Source organism: Mustela nigripes, chromosome 12, assembly GCF_022355385.1.
Source record: "Mustela nigripes isolate SB6536 chromosome 12, MUSNIG.SB6536, whole genome shotgun sequence".
Lineage (NCBI taxonomy): Eukaryota > Metazoa > Chordata > Mammalia > Carnivora > Mustelidae > Mustela > Mustela nigripes.
In genome coordinates this window covers 66028812-66050101 of record NC_081568.1, presented here as the reverse complement: position 1 = coordinate 66050101, position 21290 = coordinate 66028812, and the positions used below count along the sequence as shown (strand labels likewise).

General features: G+C 38.0%; 1 protein-coding gene across 1 annotated transcript in view; it reads right to left on the bottom strand.

Annotated features, from left to right (window-relative positions):
* CCDC192 (coiled-coil domain containing 192) overlaps positions 1-20872 on the bottom strand; it is a 153126-nt gene extending 132254 nt beyond the window's left edge. The window contains exons 1-3 of the mRNA XM_059416339.1: positions 20726-20872; positions 11626-11757; positions 10723-10779 (exon numbers count right to left, since the gene is read on the bottom strand). Of these exons, the coding sequence (XP_059272322.1) occupies positions 10723-10779; positions 11626-11757; positions 20726-20872 (336 nt within the window). The remainder of the gene's footprint in view (positions 1-10722; positions 10780-11625; positions 11758-20725) is intronic.
* Between the last annotated feature and the right edge of the window lie 418 nt (positions 20873-21290).

The following is a 21290-nucleotide window of genomic DNA, read 5'->3' as shown; positions in this document are numbered from 1 at the left end:
AGGGTCCACCTTGGGAAGGGTTGGAGGCCAGAGCCTAGCAGAATATTTAGTGAGTCCTAGATCTTCAAATCACTGTCATAGTTGAGTGTCAATTGTCAGTAGAAGGCAGGAGACAAGGTCAGGAGTTCAAACTGTCAAAGGAAAAGTAGTAAGGATCTGGTCAAGGTCCTTACCTGACCTTTACTCTCTTACTGTTCATAAGCAGCCACTAAGAGATTTAAGTAAGAGACTTACATCTTTGAATCTGTAGTCAATGGAACCAACTCTGGAATCAGTCTGATTACTTCCTTTATGATTCACTGATTTCCTTTGGTAATTATGCATTTCAGAAAAAAATTAGTATAGCTTGAAAAAGTAGGTATATTAAGTTAGAGGCCGCTGAAATAAACTTGAAAGATACGGTAAAAAGAATGTAAAGGCAGGAAAATAAGATGGAGCAAGTTCAGAAGTTTGGTTCACACAGTTCATGCCCTGACATCCTACCTAAACACTTGTTAGAGGTGAGGCACAAAGAACTTGACTCTCAACCTTCTGGTGGTCAAAATAACCATTTATAGAGACAGAATCCATGGAATAAAAGTAAGCCCAGTGCTTAATGAAGGTACCAATATTTGTGGGGCAGATGGCATATTCTCTAATATAATAATAAACTTCCTCAATAATAATCTGACAGTAAACAATAATGAGCGTTATAGGACAGGTTTGTTTTTTTTTCTTTCCTTCCTTTTTTTTTTTTCCTTTAAAGATTTTAGTTATTTGAGAGAGAAAGAGCACCAACAGGGGGAGGGAACAGAGGGACAAGCAGACTCCCCACTGAGGGCAGAGCCCAATACAGGCCCTATCTCAGGACTCCAAGATCACGCCTGGAACTGAAACCAGGAGCCTAACTGACTGAGCTACCCAGGTGCCCTTAAGAAAGCTTTCTTATAAAGTCTTCCCAAACTAAGTTATTAGCATCATGCCATACGTCTTCTCCCACATTCATTGAAAACATTTCTCAAGCAACTTGATACAGTGTAGGAATTGGCTGTCTGCTGACCTCACTTAATTGAGAAAGGATTTTAGGATGTCTCTCTAAAAGAAAACGTGGACTTTATTTCAGGCAGTCCTCTGTGATATGCTTTCTCTCATCCAAGCTTTTTAAACCTAAGTATGGAGTGATACTACTGGTTAGACCCTAGAGTACACTGAAGCCCAGAGCTCTCTCATAGAAATGGCCAACTATGCTGGGGATATAGCTGATATCCTTTCTTGGAAATTGTGGGACCTGAAATGATACTTCTTGAATTCAACTTACATTCATCCACTCACCCACTGTCTGACTGACTAAGTCATTTGACCCCTACTTATTGAGAACCAACTGAGGAGCAGACATCAGGAATTAGATGCAGGCTCTACTCTTAGGAAACTTATAATGCAGAGAAACAGAAAAATTACAAGGAGATAGTTCTGCCAAAGGCTTAAAAATATATTCACCAGGGAAAGAATTGAGCTGAAAAAGTGCTGATAGAGCACAACCAGATTCTCTACAGAAAGTAATTTTGTCTTTAACTTCCTAGTACCCCCTATAAAATAAACTGGCAGCTAAAATAAGGTACTTTATTCTATAAGGCTGTTAACCACAGTCCCATAAAAATGGTGAAACAGTTCATTTTAGAATAACTGTTAGTAGATTTTTTGAACCTTCATATTTGTTGGGCACTCTGCTAACTGTTTCATACATGTCACCCTACTTCACTTTTAAAACACCCTGTGAGGCCAAGTGATGTTATTAGCTTCTCTCCACAGATAAGAGGAACAGAACTTTAGGAACCTTTGCCAAGTCCTTCAAGTCCAGGGACTGGCTCTCGGTTACTACCCTCTCTCTGGCAAGAATCAGATAGTGGGGCCTTTTAAAGAGCCCTCATGAACTATATCAGAACCTTATGTTTCTTTGTAATGGAAAAGTATCATTCTCACTCATCTTAAAGTGATTTGAATTCTTAAGAAAAAATAATGAAAATATAATGTATACTAGATTCTGTTAACAATAGTGCAGTTTGAGTTCTGTGTGAGCATTAATGGCTAGATTAATGCAGCTCAGAATCAAAAGTGAGAAAATGCTTTGTGTAATCATACATTATTCCCATCTGGTTTTTTGACAAGTAGATGGAGATTATAACAATGACCTATATTGGATGTTTGGACCTCTAAAATTTGTGTATTTCTTTGATAAAATGTTGGTGTGAGAAGTACATGCCTATCATATAAGGCACAAAAATAAGTGTTTGAAGAAATGCATAGGTAGCTAATGGGTATTTACAAAAAAAAAGTGAAAGCATTATACTCTGTATCCAATTCAGTGGCAAAACCAAGATCCAGCACATGTGATGGTTCTAAAAAAGGTGGAGTGGCACGAATTGTCTTTGGGTGCTTATTCAGCTTAAACTTAGTTATCATCTCTGCAACATGAAGAATAGCACTCAGATCTGGTTGAGGGGAAAGTGAGCCTCTTGGACATCAGCCAGAATCTAGGCTTGCAAGATGTGACCAGACGCATGCCTTAGGTCACTGTACCTCCAACTGCCCTCATTAGGAAATCCAGCAGCTAAGATTAGTGGTTCCCACAGTAATTTATTGTGCCTTGGATTTCTAGGCAAAAGAAACAGAAAGATAAGTTGAATAAGATCCTGATGGAGTTCCAAAGTTTTATTTTGAATATCATCTCATCAGTATTTAGAATTTAGCTACTTAATCACATCTTACTACGCCAGGTCTGTTTGATGGCTCAAAGTTCAGAGAGCACTGATTCTAAATTACAAGCATCCCGCTGGTGTGAAGTGAGAATTCAGACCCTTTCCCCTTCCAAGCCCACAGAGAAGTTTGATAGTAACATTTATCCATGGTATTTGAAAGCCTCTGTTACTCTTCTCTGATTTTTAACCTCTCTAGCTCAAGCATGTGGGAGATGAACCATGGAAAACCAGGTATGGGATTCAGAAGAGGGACCACATAGTCATCCAGTCCAGACAAACCAACCAAAGAAGGTGGGATGCAGAGAGGGTTGACTATAATATAATCAACTAATGTGATAAAAATATTTCTGAGATTTATTCTACATGAGATTTATTCTACATATGAACACGTGTGGTGTTCATAAATAATCATAGTGGAATTTTCCATTTTGATCAACATGTCTGGCTCTGAAAGAATGGCCCCATAGGGCAGGAATTTCCCCATTGCTCATTGGCTTCAGGTAGGTAGGGCACCATGTGCTTGTCCCACCAAACCCTCTCAGGGTAATTAACAGCCAGGAGGTCTATAGAATACAATACAGCTAAAAGATCATAAAAATGAATTTATTGACACACTGGCTTATGCATGTAGGCATATATATTCAGCAAAAATTCTGATTTAAGTGTGAAATTTTAAAATGTGAAACCAAACTTCTGCATCAGGGATCCTGAAGTAAATATACCTATGTTCGAGTCTTTACTTTGCCTCCTACTAAAAGTTTGCTGTAAGCAGGCTTCTTACTATCTCTGACTCTCACTTTCTTCATCTGATAGAGGAGTAGTAATACCTGCCTCACAGGATTGTTGTGGGAAATGAATGACATAATGTGGGTGGGAGCATTTAGAAAACGGTAAATCGTTAGAGTACTCTAAGGTGTATTCATTACTGTCACTTTATCTTAGAATTAGTCATGACAAGCTTTGGAAATGAAGTGATACTTTGAGTACATAGAAGTATGGGATTTGGATGGGAAGAGAAGGGAGATTGTTCCCATTTGGCTCATCAGTTGAACAAACATATCCTATGTGCCACAGTCCCAGCTTGCTGTATTAAGAATCAGGCCTAGAGATGTTTCACAGAGGTAGGAGCATGAGGACAGAGAGGTTGGCCCCCAACAGCAAGATGCTGTTCAAGGATTCTGATTCTTATAAAAATAAAGGGTCCAGGTTGAAAGTGGTAGGCTTTTATTGGACAGTCCAGCACTTCTCAGACATTAGCCATCATCACAATCACCTGCAGGATTTCAAAAGCACTATCGCTGGGTCTGCCTCCAAGTGTTTCAGATTTGGGAGGTATGAGATGAGGCCTCAAGATCTGTATTTCAAACAAGTCCCAGTGACTCTGATGCTTCTAGTCCAGGGGCCACTCTTTGAGAACTACTTGGACAGCATAAGAATCACAACTTCTCATGTCTAAAAACCTAGTGTGATTCTGACTAGTTTAAAGAAAAAGGGAATTTCTTCAAACTGTGAGGATTGTTGGATGGTTCCTAAAATGCACAGGAATCACATTCAGAAATAGACGAACTAGAGCAGTTTTGGTGCCAGCAGCACAAACCCCTTCATCATGCTTCTTGGACCGGAGCATCACAGAAATATCACTTCCAGGTATTCTTCCTCTCTTGCTTCACCTGAATTAATATTCAGAATCTAATTGGCTTAGAGATGATGCCCACTCCTCAGCTACTATATTGATAGGGAATTTTGAATTATAGACCCTCCAAGACTGTGCACGATGAAAGAGATGTAACTGAAAAGGATATGAGGGTACGATTGCCAGATATGTTAATGGATGCTTTTGTAGCCAAGAAACACAATAACAACAAAAACAGTCCATGTCTTCTATCATACTAGGAAAAGACCAATTAACAGAGGGCCTGGAATCCTAGGGGAGAGGAGCTTGCTCTTGATCTGAACTGAGGGCTCCTGTAGATTCTTAGAAGGCAGCTGATAGCTTCTTTGGAGGAGGGAAGAAAGAAGTGAAATCAGCTCTTCAGGAAAACTCTGTCTTGGGTACCCACGGTGGGCCCTCCCATGCCTTGTTTTCCTGATTCCAAGCTTCAAGATCTTTATTGCTTAATCTTTATTGCTTCCAGGTTTAACTATGTCCTAAGGAACTTTAAGTCAGGAACTTCTGATTTCAAAGAAATACTCATCTGTCCTACAGCTTGAAGCATGCTATACAATTCATTGGAATGGTTTCTTCTTCTGGATATTCTTAACTTTTTTACTTTACTAGAAATATGTCAAGCATACAAGACAGTGCAGAGAATAACATAGCACTTGAGTATCAACCTCCTAGTTACCCAGATTTCTCTTTTTGAAATAATCCTATCGACTATGATGGAACTTTTGACCATGGTAAGGTCTTGGGGCATAGCTAGAACAAAAGATGGGTTGGCCATTGAGATGGAAGTGAAGCAGGGAGGCAAAACTCAGGGTTACTGCAAGTAATCAGATCATCAACAACAGAGTAGAGACTAAGTACCTATACCTCCAAATACTAAAAACAGTAAAGCAATGGATTCAACAATTTGGAAGGCACTAATTTTAAAAGGATATTTTTCCTTAACGTACCTAGTCCTGACTCAAATTGCCCTGACATGAACAATTACCTTTGAGCGATTATAAATATTTGCTTCAAATATTTGTTTAATCTTGTGTAGATCTCTAAGTAGATAAGTAATCATGTGGGAAGGGTTGATAAAAATGCCTCGGGCAGGTCAGCCCTCTGGGTGGCTGGAGTGGGTATTCATGTGTGCACTTATGACCCTTTGTAATCTTTGAAAAGTGTAAGCTGTGACTACATAAAGTTAATGAGATGAGATTTTAAGCTTCCAAATAATAGTAGTGACAACTCAGACTGAAATTTTTAGGCTTCCGTCTTCTCTACATTTTATAGCTATCAATTTAATTATATGAAAATATAAGTCACCTTTTGGGTAACAGGAAAGCAAACTCTGAATAAAAGAAAGCCACAGGTTGTTAATTTTCATGTTAAGACCATAGTTTTCTTTGGATATTCTTCTTTCTTCTTTTGAAATAGGGGGTTTGCAGAACTGTACTCCTTTTGCTACTACTTTTTCCTTCTATTTCCATTCTAAGAGATCATTACTTTTTGTCCTTTCCTTGTTATTCCTTGAAAGTATCATATTCAGATTATGATAACACCTTATGTAACTGTATTTTTAGGAAATAAAATTTAAAGTAGATGGCTATAAATACCAGAATAACTTTGTTTTTAATTTAGCCATTTTAGTAATTCATTTCAGTGAAACCTGAAGAAGGTATTGAGCTACACCCTGTGAGAGGCATAAAGATAAAGAGACTTGCTCCCTCTTCTCCATGAGCTCACAGTCTTGGGGAAAAGCTAGTTCACATTGCTTAATTCTCGTATGCGTCATAGTGTGACAAGCGACAAAAGACAGGTATAGAGATGTGCTATGAAAGTACTAAAGAAAGAGATTACTTCTGGTTGGATGGTCAGGAGAAACTTCCTGGAAGGAACAATTCTGATGAAGAATGGGGAAAAAACTGGCATTCTTCATCAGAATTGTTGGTGGGAACTGATATTCCAGATTGAAAGAAACCACAAGCGTAACCCCTAGGGCAGGAATGCATGGCATTTTTGGAGTCACAGATGTGTGATACGGCTGTGTGATACAGAGAAGTCGGGGAAGGGGGTCAGAGCCTCATTTTCAGTGTGATAAATGCCATAGTCAGGAGGTTGGACTTTATTCTGGAGTAATGGGCAACCATTGTCTTACTCTAGGCTTTGAAATGGGAGAAATGACATGATCAAAGTAAAATTCATTTCAGTTTAGCAGATATATTGAGTGGCTGTAATGTGTCTAGCCCTGTACTTGCAGTGATAGTTACAGAGACACGCTCTTGATGTTGCCCTCAATGACCTTTGAGTCTAGTAGGGGACAGATATATGAACAGATAATATCAACAAAAAGTATTATTTTGAGCTAAAATAGATGTATATACAGGAGGTTATGGGAGTCCAAAGAAAGTAACCTGGGGGCTAAGGAAGAGGTTTATCCCTGATACAAGTCTTGCAAGAAGAGTAAGAATTATTTGGATAAAGAGCAGAGGTAGGAATAGTCCAGACCAAGAGAACACAGAGAGTAAACTCACAGGGCATCAGCTGGCATGGGATGTATAAAGAAGACAGAAGTGCCATTTTATTAGCTTATTCAGTGGGGGAGGGGGGGTCAGAGTGGGAGTAGGGTAAGAGTGGAGAGATTGGGGTAGGAATGGTCCTTTGGAAATCTCTTACAGAGCAGAGGCAGGGAAACCAGAAGACTACTACAGGGTCACATCCTGCAGTAGTGTGACATTGAGGACGCACAGCCCAAAAAGGAATTCCAAGCTTTATACATGATTCCTAAACATTTAGGGGGATTCAAATATATACTGCCTGACAATTCCTATTAATATTCTGTTATTTCTTTTTTTTTTTTTAGGTTTTTTTTTTCTTAACATTTTAACATTTTTCTTAATCATTTTTTTTATTAACATAGAATGTATTATTTGTTTTGGGGGTACAGATCTGTGATTGCTCAGTCTTACACAGTTCACAGAGCTCATCACAATATATACCCTCCCCAATATCCATCACCCAGCCACTCCATCCCTCCCACCCTCCTTCACTCCTCCGGCAACCCTCATTTTGTTTCCTGAGATTAACAGTTATTTCTTAATATTAGGCATCCCTAGAACTCCCAGGAGCCTACTAGTGTCCTATCCCAGAAGGACCCTCACCCCATCTACAGAGTTCTTTTCTGACCACCTTGGTCCTTCAATCCCTGTTCTCTATTCTGCTGTCCCAGTAGGTTTCATCCTCCCTTTGAACATTACTCTTTGTCTCTGTTTGGTTTTCTGCCTCCACCCCGCATCTTCACACATGAGTTTTACCCTTTCCGTGCTCTGCAAACAGGATTTGATGTTGTGAGAGCAAGAGGATTACATTGTGATTTGGGTTAGGGGGACAGACAGCAGGAGCTTCTGAAGCTGAATATGTTAATATTGGGGGGCCAGTAGCAATAAGATGAAAGATGGTGAGAAAGAGTTAGGGATATGACAGTATGATGGAATAGAAGACATAGAAGTGAGAAAACTTTCAAAAACATATCCATAGCCTGACAACTAACTAAATGGGGGATGGAGGCAGAGAGAGGTAGGATTTTAATACTGGTTGGTAGTTTGGATGTAGAATAAAAGACAGCGGTGTGATATTATTCACTATTGTGGGGATCCAAAAAGAGGGACATATTTAAGAGATAGGATTAGAAGATGATAAATTTGACCTTGTGTATGCTGAGCCTAAGGTGTCAGCAAGATACTTAAGTCATATGTAGCAAACATACTGCTTTAATTTGATGCAATATGCTAGCAGTCTCTAAACCTTTGTGCACTCATGGTCAAACACCCTTGGAAGAAAACATAATATGATCCTCTCTTGGCGATTGATTATACACTGATAAATCCTGCAGTAACTAAACCCATCTAACTTAACTTCATTTCCAGTGCCCCTCCCAATTTTTTTCCCCCCAGAATACCTATTAACATCATTTGGAAGGTTATTTTCAAGGAACCATGTTTTAAGAAATTATTACAGTCCTAAGGAGCTTTAATTAGGGGATGATTAGGATCGAAAGAATTTGATGGGGGTGGAGGGGGTTGTTTATTTGCATGGAAGTGAGAGTTGCAGCATTATGTACTGATGAATCACTCAGAGTGAATAGAGAGACAAGCTTGCAGAAAGAACTTCTATAAACACCATTTGATACCTGAAATGGCATGTAGAGAATACAATTTGGAGAGACAGCAAATTGTGCTTGCAAAAGCATGGGTAGAATTGACATGTGTGACAAGTGATCTAATCTCTAATATTGTTTTCCTACCTGAAAAATAATGCCCACCTTGTTGAGTTGTATTGAGACTTAAAATAGAAAATATATGAAGCACCTATCACATAATAGACACAAAATCTACTCTCAATAAACACTGTTATTAATATTTTCATTTAAATCTTCTTGGTGGGTTGAAGCAAAGCTTTCGCAACCACCCTGCTCTATTAAAACCTAACTTTGAGCAGTTACATAGCAGAAATCTCCATTGTGGGTATCCATACCCTAATACAAGAAAGTAATCCCAGTTCAGACAAGCCCAGGCCAGGACCAGCATGGTGCAGGAATAGACTCCCCACAAGCTAGGCAATGGAAGAAGACACCGCAGGAATTTCCTAAAGGCATTTGTGACTATGGTTTTGTTTTGTTTTGTTTTTTAAATCCGCTTTGCATGAAGGGACGCTGGAAGCTAATATCAGAACCTTAGTGAACAATCTGCTCTCCTTAACAAATTTCTGAGCTAAACCCACCCTGGGCAAATAGCCTGCAGCCAGTATCAGTCTGGCATGAGAAGACTTCTCTGACAATAGTCATTATCTGGCACCCTCAGGGGCAGACTGGGGTGGGACCAGAGGGTGGCATCTGCAACAGAAAACTGAGCTAATGAGATATACTGCTGTCTGAATATGTCACCATGTCACAAATGCAGGCCTTAATCATTTTCACGCTTGGTCAGTTGAGCATACAAGGCCAAAAGAGTTCTGAAGTTAAAGCTAAAAGCTCTGCTAACCGCCACAGCACATTAGCTTTTCTTTCTCCATACCCAGCCCTCAGTCAATTACCATGATTTATCCAGATTAGCTTATTTCAAATATCAAAGGGATGGTGATGAGAATTTGTTATTTTGCAGTTATTTCTGTAGGACTTCTGGACAGTAGTCTCTCAGGTCTCAGATAGTATAAGACCTTGTTGTTATTCAGATTAGCCGTTTAACATGACCAGCTAATATACGTAATCAGGAAGTCCTCCCCCAGCGCCCAACATATGATAGAAGAAATCATTGAAAAGAGGGTGAGCAAGTCTTCCGGGAAACTTGTAAAATATCAGAATTGTTCAGATCCTTGGGAAGGGACAGAGGCAGGGTGACAACTGGTTTATGTGTGTGGAACATGCAAGGATCTTGTGGCAGGAGATGCTCGTTCATTCTCTGAGTGAAGATAGGCCAAAGTGTCAATGAAATACCCTAGAGGGGCGCCTGGGTGGTTCAGTGGGTTAAGTCTTCTGCCTTTGGCTCGGGTCATGACCCTAGGGTCCTGGGATGGAACCCCGCATCAGGCTCTCTGCTCAGCAGGGAGCCTGCTTCTCTCTCTCTCTCTGCCTGCTCTCTGCCTACTTGTGATCTCTGTCTGTCAAATAAATAAAATCTTTAAAAAAAAAAAAAAAAGAAAGAAAGAAAGACACCCTAGAATTTCATACAGCCTCTCTCAGTGGAGTACTTGTAGGGAAAATGAACAGTTCTGCATCTCTTATGGTCACCTGTCCCAAGAATTACTAGACTGGGGCAGAATGAATGCACACAATACAGTGCTACTTGAAATGTGGTCCAAAATTGGCAGCATCAGCATCACCTGAATCTAGAATCATCTGGAAGTACAAATTTTCAGGTCCTACCCAAGGCATGCAGAAATCAGAATTTCCAGGCAGTTTGTTTCTAAAAGTTTCCCAAGTAATTCTCGAAACACTGAAGTTTAAGCAACACTGTTCTAAGCCTGTATTCAATGTGCCAATCATTTCCACTTTCATTCACTCACTAAACCCTTAGTTTCTTGTTCTCTTATCCTGGTGGTCCCTGATTAGACCATGTGGTTATAGATAACACATCAATTTTATAATTTTTACCATCAGCAGAAATCAGCACTCTATTTATGGAAAGCAACTTCATATAGGCAGTAAAAATACTGATTCTTAGACTTGTGATTTTGTATGCAGCAGAAAGACAATAGTTAGAACTTCTGAAAAATGACTGACTGTTCATTCCCAGGATAACCGTGATGTAAGATAAGGGATTAAAAAAGGAGAAAACCACTTACATGGGCTGTAAGTTGCTCTTGGGAAGCTTTTACTTCAGCTTGTAATTTCTCAATGCACTGTAAAGGAGAAAAGTTTAGAAACAAAGAGTATAACTCTTCCTTTTACATTTTCAAAAGATTCCAGATAGAAATAGATACTAGCTCTCAAATCCTATGAATGGCAGCACTAACTTGCCTACATACTTTGGAAATCATCATTGAGAAATCCTTGCTCCTATCCCTACCTTTTGTCCAATCTATTGAAGAGCCCAACAACAAAGAACACAAATATGCTAAGATTTAGGAAATGAGTGAGAAAATAATGTTTGCTTGATGTATTGAAGGTATTGCTGACCTACTTTATATTACATATATATATGTGTAGGATCAAATGGGTTTATACCTACCTTTGGAACATATGGATATGTTTTTGTGTGAAAATATATATATATACCAAAAATGGATACAAACCCATTTGAGTTGAACAAGAAAAAAAAAATTTTTTACATAAATGCCCAGAGAGTCCAAGATTTTTAACTTCTTATCATTGATTTAAGTGCATGACAAACTTCCTGATCTATTTATTTTACTCCACAGAAGCTATTCATTGATTAAGTTCAACCTGAAAAACAAGGAAACATTTGTGTAGTTCATGCCACTTACAAGTAAGTAGAATATTCAGCTAATATGGTCCAAGAGGCTCCATATCAAACAAACTTTTAAAATATCACTAACAAAATTAATTTTTATATGTGAATATTCATCAGGAAATACAATTACATTTACCAAATACATATTTTTATGTGCCATCTTGAATTTAAATACGAACTTCCAGCCTATCCAGAAAGGACTACAGAATTGTCAGTTCATATAAGTTCAGGTAACTTTTTAAGAGAAAGGTTATTTTTTTCTTCTACAACATACCTGGTCTTTTGCAAGAACCATTTTTTCATATGGTTCCCCACTATCTTCCTTATGGTTCAGAGTCTCTAGTTTCTCCTCTAGCCAGGAAACTTGCTCAAGTAGTTTTGCTTTTGTTCCTTCAGAGGCTGCAAGCTAAAGACACTTCTTGTAAGTAAGGGCGTGCAAATACAGTGATTTTTTTTAAAGCTCCTTTTAAAAGTCTAATTATAAATATTTTGCATACCACTTATATCTATTAAATATGATAATGCTTTCTGGAATATTCCTCATAGCTGACAAAGATTAGTATAGAAAGATAAGGAAATAATGTTGATTTTATTTTTATTAATAGATCTTTTGGTGTAAGAGATGAGACTACATGGTTATAACAGGCAGAGCAATTTCTAGAGCAACAAGCTCAACACTCATCTTTCTTACGTTTTAAGATTATACTCTATTTGTACAGCTGAAATCTGAATTTTGGCTTGTATGTTGTTCTTGGAACTCTTGGGGGACTATAGCTCTTTAGAAAGAGTAGGGATTCTGACAGCCATGAATATTCACCATATAAGCAGCTGAAGGGAAATGCAGGAATTTCAAGGTAAAGTCTGATTGAAGGTAGATCTATGCTAAAACATAAGCAGAAAATGTCTGCGGGTGACGGTCTTCATTCTACTGTTTGCGGTTGCCTCTTGAGGAAAGGGTAGTTTGATAGTGCCTCATTCCTTAATTCCCTTGGAGAGCCCCTGGGCTAGCATTTCCTTTCATTCAGACAGCTTATTGTGCATTTTCCCTATAGCTCAGCAACAATTCTGAAAGAGCCTCTGGAAAGGGACACACACCTTGTATTCATTCCAGTTCCCAGTGTGTCCTTGGAGGCATGAACTATCTTTAAATATCTCTTTCATATGACTCCAAGGGTCACTGTGAAGCCTACTGTCTCATCTTGAAAAGTGCAGCAAGTTTTTAAAGACAGTTTACCAAATGTGGAAGCAGAAGCATGAAGAGGTTGGTCTCCATGGAAATGAAGTGGGCATATCACATATACCCTGGCATAGATCCAAATCCACTCATCCTCGCAATTATTCACTTTACAGTTATTTGTTTAGTTGTCACTCTCCACAGCCGTTGTGTTATTCACTGGAGATTCTTGAAGGGCAATGTGGAGGACCAGAGGGGCACGTACGTGATCAACGGCTAGCTACACCTTTCAGCTCTCAGTGACATGGGAGACCCGTAGTGCTCCTCACAGACAGTGATGCATTTAACTCTAAAGTACATGATAGTTTAGAGATGGAGCCTGGTTTTTCTAGGCTCCCTTCTATTTATTCCACAGTACAGTGTAATGGCTAAACATACAGATTCTTGAGTCAGACCGTTGGGGTAAATATCTCACTTTCCTATTTACTGTCTGTGGGATTTAAGCAAGTTTCTCAGTCTCTCTGAGCTTGATTTTCCAATCTGTAAATGGGAATGGAGATGAAAAGAATAGTACTTGCCTCACAGGTTTGTTTGGAGGATTATATAGGTTTATATAAGAGAGATACTTAGAATAATGCTCAAAACATATCCTGTACTCAGTACCTATCATTGTTATACTTTCTTCTACCTCCTCTAGATTATAGTAAGTATTGATAGGGATTTTATTCAAACATTTATTATTTATCAAATTATAAAACAACGTGTCTGAAGACATCACTGCATTTTTGAGCCAGTTGTCCTAAACTCGAGTTGCATTCAGTTCACTTACTTCCTGCAACCACTCCAGTGTTCGGGGGGAAAGGCCTCACTAAATCTGGCAATTTTTTCTCTCAAATACAGTTTTTCTCAGGCTGGCCTATTTTATTCTCATTATCCTCCCTGACCTTTCATTGACCAGTCACCATTTGGTTGTCTTTCTTTTAAATCTACGTTCTATTGTTTTCAGGCTTTTATTTGTTCACTCAAGAGATATTCATTTATTCACTCATTTGTTAAAGAAATATGTTGAACACTTATTATATGTAAAACTTTAGAGGTAACACATGAGATTGCTTCTATGCTCAAAAAACTCACAATTTACCTAAAAAGGCAGACCATTTTAGAACTATTATATAATATGAAAATACATCGGTGAATAAAAATGACATTAATAATTTACTGGGTGCTAACTACTTATCAAGCCTTCTGCAGAAACTTTTGTTTTCACTTTTATTTATCTCAGTTCTGCTTCCTACCCATTTTGCAGGTAAGGGAATTCAATAAGTTCAGTAAAGTTGTGTAAGGTTGTCCTTTGCCCAAGGGCAAAGCAAGTAAGTGTTGGAACACAAGCTTTCAGCAGCCGACATTGGATCTGATTCCCTAAACCCAAATTTGACCCCAACTCCTAAAGCAGGGCCTGAGAATCATGAAAACCCCATTCCTTTTGCTGCTGATTGGTTCAGGAATCAAGGTCTAAACCAAGTAGAGTCTGGCTTTTCTTTGGCCACAGTTAAGTATGTGAAGAGAGGTGAACTAATTTGGACCCCTCACACTGCACAGGAGGAAATTTGATGATTTGGAGAAGGATTTTTCTCTTACCTACCAGATATGAATGCTACTATAATCATCCTATAAACATCAAGGAAACCAGTATATGGTAAAGCAACACTCTGATTAAAGGGTGGACAACAGTATTGAAATGTTTTCTCAAATAATCTTGAAGCACATCCTACCTTGGACTCACTGAGAGTGAGCTAATAAGTTTCCTTATTGTTTAGAAATTGAATTTTTTGTTACTTGTTACCATAAGCATTCTTTTGGTATACTAACTGATTCCAAAGTTCAAGCTCTTGGCCAAGTAAGTCAAGTCTATGAACAGCAGCTGTAATTAACATTTATTTAGTAGCTATACCTTACCACGAATTCTGCGGGGTACTTCTTGACATAAGTTACCTTAGTCCATTGTTCAAAACTCTATAAGGAGTTTTGCTTTTATTTTTTGTTAATTATCACCATTTTAAAGAATGAGGAACTAGATACTTTTTGGAGTGAATTAGCTTGCCCACAGCTAATAAGAAGAGGTTGGATTTGGGTCTACATTGGTCTGCCTCCAACTCTGGGTTCTATATTATATCCAAACCCCCTAATGCTAAGGCTGCCTGCACAGATGAGGCCTATGATCTGAGCACCACCCCCCTCCATCCTCTCCTAACTACATGACCCTCAGCATTCTTTCTCAGCATGTTTACCTATTTACCTGAAAGAAATTTATTTTCTTTTATTCTAAGACCTGAGAACTATGTCCTAACATCTTGCTTCTTTTTTTCATAGACATCAATACCATCTTTTTTCTTTTCCTCTGTCTGAATACCCCTTTGACTCAGGTATATTTACCTCACACTTAGCTTTCCTCTAAGGAACTTTGACTGGTAGTCAAGAGATCTATGTTTTAGTCTCAATCCTACAACTCACTAATACTAGGACCTTGGTAACCATAATAGAATTTTACGTGCTACTTTGCTCTATTTTTATAGGGTATTTCTCCAGTCATATGTATTCAAACTAGATTATAATTCCCCAGAAGGATGAATGGAGAATTCTGTCAAAACTTACAATACGTAGTCAAATTGGCTGGGAAAAATCTTTGCTAAGATCATTCTACTTATTAACTTTGTAAACTTAATTCTCATATGTATGTACCATCACCTTACAACAGCAGAATAAAGGAATATTATTTTTTCTTCCACATATAGATACATTGGGGGCAAGAATTAATAATTTCCTGTTGCATTCCCTTTTATAGTGGTGAAAATGTTTATCGGCTTAAGACAATATTTCTGAGCTCTCTTTGAAAATAGCCTGTCAAATAAGACTGATAATCCAAAAGGATAGAAGAAAAAAGAGATGGGAAGTAAAATGAAATAAAATAAACGTTAGACATCAGAGGTTTTTTGTTTTTTTTTTTCTCTAAATTTAAGCACTGCCTGAACGACTGTGCTCTATTGCTGAGTCACAACATGTTAGTTGCCATTTTGAATTTATGCCCTTGTTTAGATGGGGGTTTTAGGACTTTTTAAAGTCTAATTTTCAATTCAGGAAGCCTTTAGGAATGCTGCCTAAATTCAAATTCAAATTATGACACAGGAAAAAAAAAAGCATCAAAGTAAGTAAGAGGAAACCCAAAGTTACCCTACAAGATATCATAATTGAATTTTTAAACTCTGGGGACTTTGGGCATTGCTTCTTTTTTGTTGCTTCCTTTTCTTTTTTCATAAAAACCACTTGGTTTTACAGAGTAATTGTTCTGGGGAGCATGGAGACAGTTTAGTCCAATTAGTGTCAGTATCTGCTTACATAAAGAGAGTAGAAATATATATCTTCTTTAAATGACCAATTTTCATATATCCTAATTATCTACTTTGTTGAAACAGGTTCACATGGTGTTGGAATGCTAATGTTCAATTTCTGACTCTTTTTGACAAACAGGTACCTTTCCTTCTGCCTATGGTTTTAACAAGTCTGGAGGCAATAGATGACTTTAAAAGTATGAATAATATTTGTGTTAAGAATTATAGAAAACAGAGAGGCAACATCCATATTATACCTTTGAGGCTATGTAAATACACTAAAAATAATCAATTTCCAATATTTATCCCAATGTTCCATAAAAGAGCATTAAAGAAGTATTATAGCTAAAAGTGAAAGAAGGTAAATTTTATCCATTGTGCAGTTGATTGACAGGGTCAAAGGGTACTGATATATTTTAGAATTGTATTCAAGATAGTGGTTAAAGCAAAACAACTTGGACTTCACCGAAGATGGCAGAGTAGGAAGCTCCAGGAATAGGTCCTTCCACTTAAATAAGTATTGAGCTGGCAAGACCTGGTAGAGCCAACCATTTCAAACTCTGGAGTCTAGTAGAACACCTGCAGCATCCCAGTAAATAATGGGTGAAGAAAGAGACTGGCACTCCAGGAAATCTCTGTCAGGTCACCTTTGTAACTATAGAGATAATGGAACAGGAGACTTCAATGATCATATATGAGAAGAAATATAGTCTTGGAAAATTAATTTGGAAAAGTAACCAAACAAATATACAACTACAGTCCTTGACAAGCAACAGCAGCAGTTCTTGGTTTAAGGTCAGGAAAGAATCTGATTTCCAGAGTTATCATAATGCAGTATTCAAAATGTCTAGTTCTCAACAAAAAATTACAAAGCTTACAAAGTAAAGTATGGTGCATTTACCAAAAACGAAACAAAACAAAAAATCCCCACAACACACACACAAACCACCTTGATGAAAACTGTACTGGAAGAAACTCAGACATTGGACTTTTGGACTTATTAGACAAATACTTTAAATCAAGTATATTAAATATGCTCAAAGAGGTGAAAGAAACCGTGGAGAGGGAGAAAGTAAAGGAAATCAGAAAAATGACTTATGAGCAGATAGGAGATAGGAATAAAATAATAGAAATTATAAGAAAAAAAACAAGTAAAAATTCTGAAGTTGAAAAGCAAAGTAGTTAAAATGAAAAATTCTCTAGAAGAGTTGAAGAGCAGATATAAGCAGGCAAACAAAAAAATTGCAAACTTGAAGGTAGAGCAACTGGAATTGCCTGGTCTGAGGAGCAGAAAGAAAAGAATGACAAGAAAGGAATGGACTTAAGGGACCTCTGGGACACTAAACAAGGCATACTGGCATACACATTATAGAAGCAAATAACTAAAAAAGATGCAAAAAACCAAAAGTGAATCAAAATGGTATGCTAGGAAAAATTAAGCACAAAAGAAGGCAGCACTGGAGGACTTGAGGAAAAAAAGATGTAAGATTTATAGAAAACAAATAGTAAAGTAGCAGAAGTACGTGCTTCTTTATCAGGAGTACTTGAAAAGTAAATGGTTGAGGGGGTGGCTGAGTTGGTTGAGTATCCTCCTCTTGATTTTGGTTCAGGTCATGTTCTTGGGGTTCCTGAGATTGAGCTCCACCCAAGTCAGGCTCAGTGCTCAGCGTGGAGTCTGCTTGTCCCTCTCCCTCTACTCTTCACCGTGCTCTCCCTCTTTCTCACTCTCTGAAATAAATAAATCACATCTCTAAAAAAATAAATAGAAATGAATGGTTTAGACTCACCAATTAAGTGACAGAGAATTGTGGGATGGATGAAAAATATTATCCAACTATATGCTGCTTACAACAGACTAACTTCAGACTATTTGAAGAAACAAATAGGTGGAAAGTAAAAAAAAAAAAAAGAAAGAAAGAAAAAGATATTCCATACAAATAGTAGCCAGTATCTGGTGACAGATAAAATAGATGCTAAGTCAAAATTAGCACCAATTACAAAGAAGGGTATTATATACTGAAAGAGGTGTCAGTTCATCAAATGTACAAACATACATGCATCAAACAATAGAACCACCCCAAATATATGAAAAAAAAATTGACAAAATTCAAGGGAGGGATAGTGGCAGTAAACAGTAATAGAATAGAGTAGAACTGTAATAGAATAGTATAGAATAGAATAGACTTCAATACCATACTCTTAATAATAGATAGATCATCTAAAAAAATGGACTTAAACAACATTTAAAACTAACTAGACTTAACAGACATATATAAAGGCAAATTGGGAACATCAGCAGAATACATATTCTTCCCAAGTGCATTTAGAACATTTTCCAGAATAGCCCATATGTTAGACATAGTGTTAAAAGAATTGAAATGATACAAAGTACTTTCTCCAACCAGAATGGAATGAAGCTAGAAATCAATAACAAAAGGAAAACTGGAAACTTTGAAAATGAATGGAAATAAACAACACATTCTTGAAGAGTACATGAGTCAAAGAAGAAATCACAAGAGAAATCAGAAAGTACTTAGACACAAAAGAAAAGAAAAATACAGTCTCCAGGGACTCTATCCCAGGACTCCAGGATCATGTCTTGAGTCGGAGGAGGATGCTTAACCAACTGAGCCACCCAAGTGCCCAAAAAAGTGTTGAACTTGAGAGAAGTGGTGGTTGCACAACCTTCTGAAATCCATTCAATGCCCCTGAACTGTGTCCTTCAAGATGGTTAATTGTGTGCTATATGAACTTCACCTCTGTAAAAATACAATGGCTTTCTAGTCAGCTCTCAGTGGTCATGAAAATTATTAGCATCACACCATTTCATGGAATGCTATTAGGAAAAAAAAATGACAAAATTGGATTGACTGCTTTCAGTTTAACTTCATGAACACAGATCTCAGGGTTGAGTACTGCTGCCCTGAAATCAAACCGTCATTCTATTTTTCTCTTAGTAAAGTGCATTTCCTCTTCTCTGAGATACTATTATGCTCTATTCTTTCCTCAAATATCATTTCTTACGTTCTCTTTCCTCAGATTTCCACTCCCACCCCTCAGCCCCAAATGACCACATCATCAATAATTTACTGAAAGAACAGAAGCTGCCTCCCCTTCCCACCAGCCAGGATATGAACCTTACTGCAGCAGACACTGCTTATTCATTTCCCAACAGCTTACCTATTTATCCCTTGCTACCAGGCACCCAATTTGGATTTGCTAGTAGCCATGTGTTTAGGGGAGCTTGGCCTTGTCTAGTCCCAGGGAATGAATCACAATTAAACTAAGCCAGCTATGTTGGTCTCATTCCCAGGTATATAAGATTATTTTAGGCCCAGGCCTGCACCCAGGAGAGGCCTCTGGAGCCCCAGGAAAAGGATTTTACCAGATTTTTTTTTTTTTTTTAAAGACACACAGGAGGAAATACATCACTTTTTCTTGGTATCTTTTGGCTGCATTTCATTCTTGAAATTGCAGCACATCTCCTACAAATATGGCACAGGGGATAGTGGAGTGAGAATGGGTAACACCTGTGATCTTGGTGACATTCTTGAGCCACTGAATTAACCAATGTTAATTGCTTCACCTTAAAACATATTCTCCCATGCTGGCCTTACTACATTACTTTAATTGGATTTCTGTTTCTAAGAGGGGAAGGCATCCTTTATTACACAAATGGAGAATATATTCTTCTAACAAAGCCCAGCACTTTCAATAGGCTTTGAATCCCATCTCCTTGATCACAAAGCCTTCAGCCCTGTCATTTCTGCCCCCCCCACACCCCTCCCCCATCCATTCCTGCATTATCTATCTCACCCCTTCTGGTTGGTTTTGGTTAGCATGTAAACATGTTAATAGTAATTATCATGAACAAAAAATGTCCATTGACGGCCTAAAATAATGGCTTTTCTTAAAATAATTGCCTACCTACACTGTTGTCACTTTCTTAGAATATTCCCACTCTTCTGTTGAAAAGAAAAAAAATATTGGCTTATATAATTGGGGAGCCAGAAGTAGATTTTGGTTTCACTCCCAGCTAGATGTACAAACTCAGAAGCCATCATACTCTGTCTCTTTTTACCTCTGTATCCGGTATGAATTGGCCTTATTATTTCCCAGTGCAGACAAGCTTTCTTCACACAGTAAGGAAAAAAAAAAAAAGTTACCCATAGCTTTCCAGGTTCGTGACCTCAATGGTAAGACAGTTTGTCCTCCAGTAACACACTGAACAAGGACTCTTTCTGGCCCATCTTAGTTAATATGACTTCCCCAGGATTAGTCCTTATGATCAGGGAAATTGTATATCATAAATAGCTAGAAAAAAATAATGGACTAGACTAGAATCTAGGTCATGTGCTCAATGATCATTTCTTTGACTATAAGTGACAGCCACAGAATTATTATAAGATTGGAGCCAGGAAAGACATTTCTCCAGAAAAGTTAGACACAAAAACAGAGGCCAATTAAATTAAAGTCAAGCCTCTGGATATTAAGCACAGTTATACCGTGGTCATAAGAATATGCATTTCCCACAGTGCTCCAGCACAGGATGAAGTGTCTATTCTCCATGAGTCCAAAAAGGCACTCACCCCTCCCCCAAGAGGAGATAACCAGGAGTTCTATCAAGTTACTGCATCTAGCTCCACATGTAGATCTCCAAATTATGAGTATTCTACCCTGAGTCACATGTAGATGACATTCATCATGACATAATGCCTAAGGATTTAATAAGAAAAAAAAATACCCTCCCTAAAAAGAGCACAGTCATAATTTAATTCCCTTTTTAAAGAAATGGAAACGGGGAAACAACATACAGTTGTCACTGACCATTGCAAACACCACATAGGATTGGCCAGTGATAACAAGGCCAGTCCTGACTGTGCAGTGAGTGACGTTTCTGATGGGTTTGAGTCTGCTTCTAACCTCTGGGAACCTTCTATGTCCTTTTCTTCCATGGCCATTGTCAAGAAAAAGGCTAGAGGGTATTCCTTTGGGTGGGGGTGTGTGTGTACTGAATTCGAGTTTCAGGTATGTCACCAATTCCTCTTTTTGTCAGAACCATTTTGGTTATGTTACAGAAATCCAACACAAACTAGCTTAAAGAGAGTGTAAGCTGGTTTCTTAACTAGGAAGTAGAGACACCTCTATGTCCTGAGTCTTAAAACAGATTCTCAGAATTCTCTCACTTCACCATCCTTGGTGTGCCCTCTCTTTCTCTCTCAAACTATAAGAAAAAACTTCCCAGGCACTGAATTTTATTTCTCTTCTAATCTCTCTTCAGTTGCCTTCTGCCCTCTACTAATCTACTGACACTGATCTTACCAACGTTACTTATGATCCTCATTTTAGCAAACATAATGGACAAGTTTCTAGTCATCT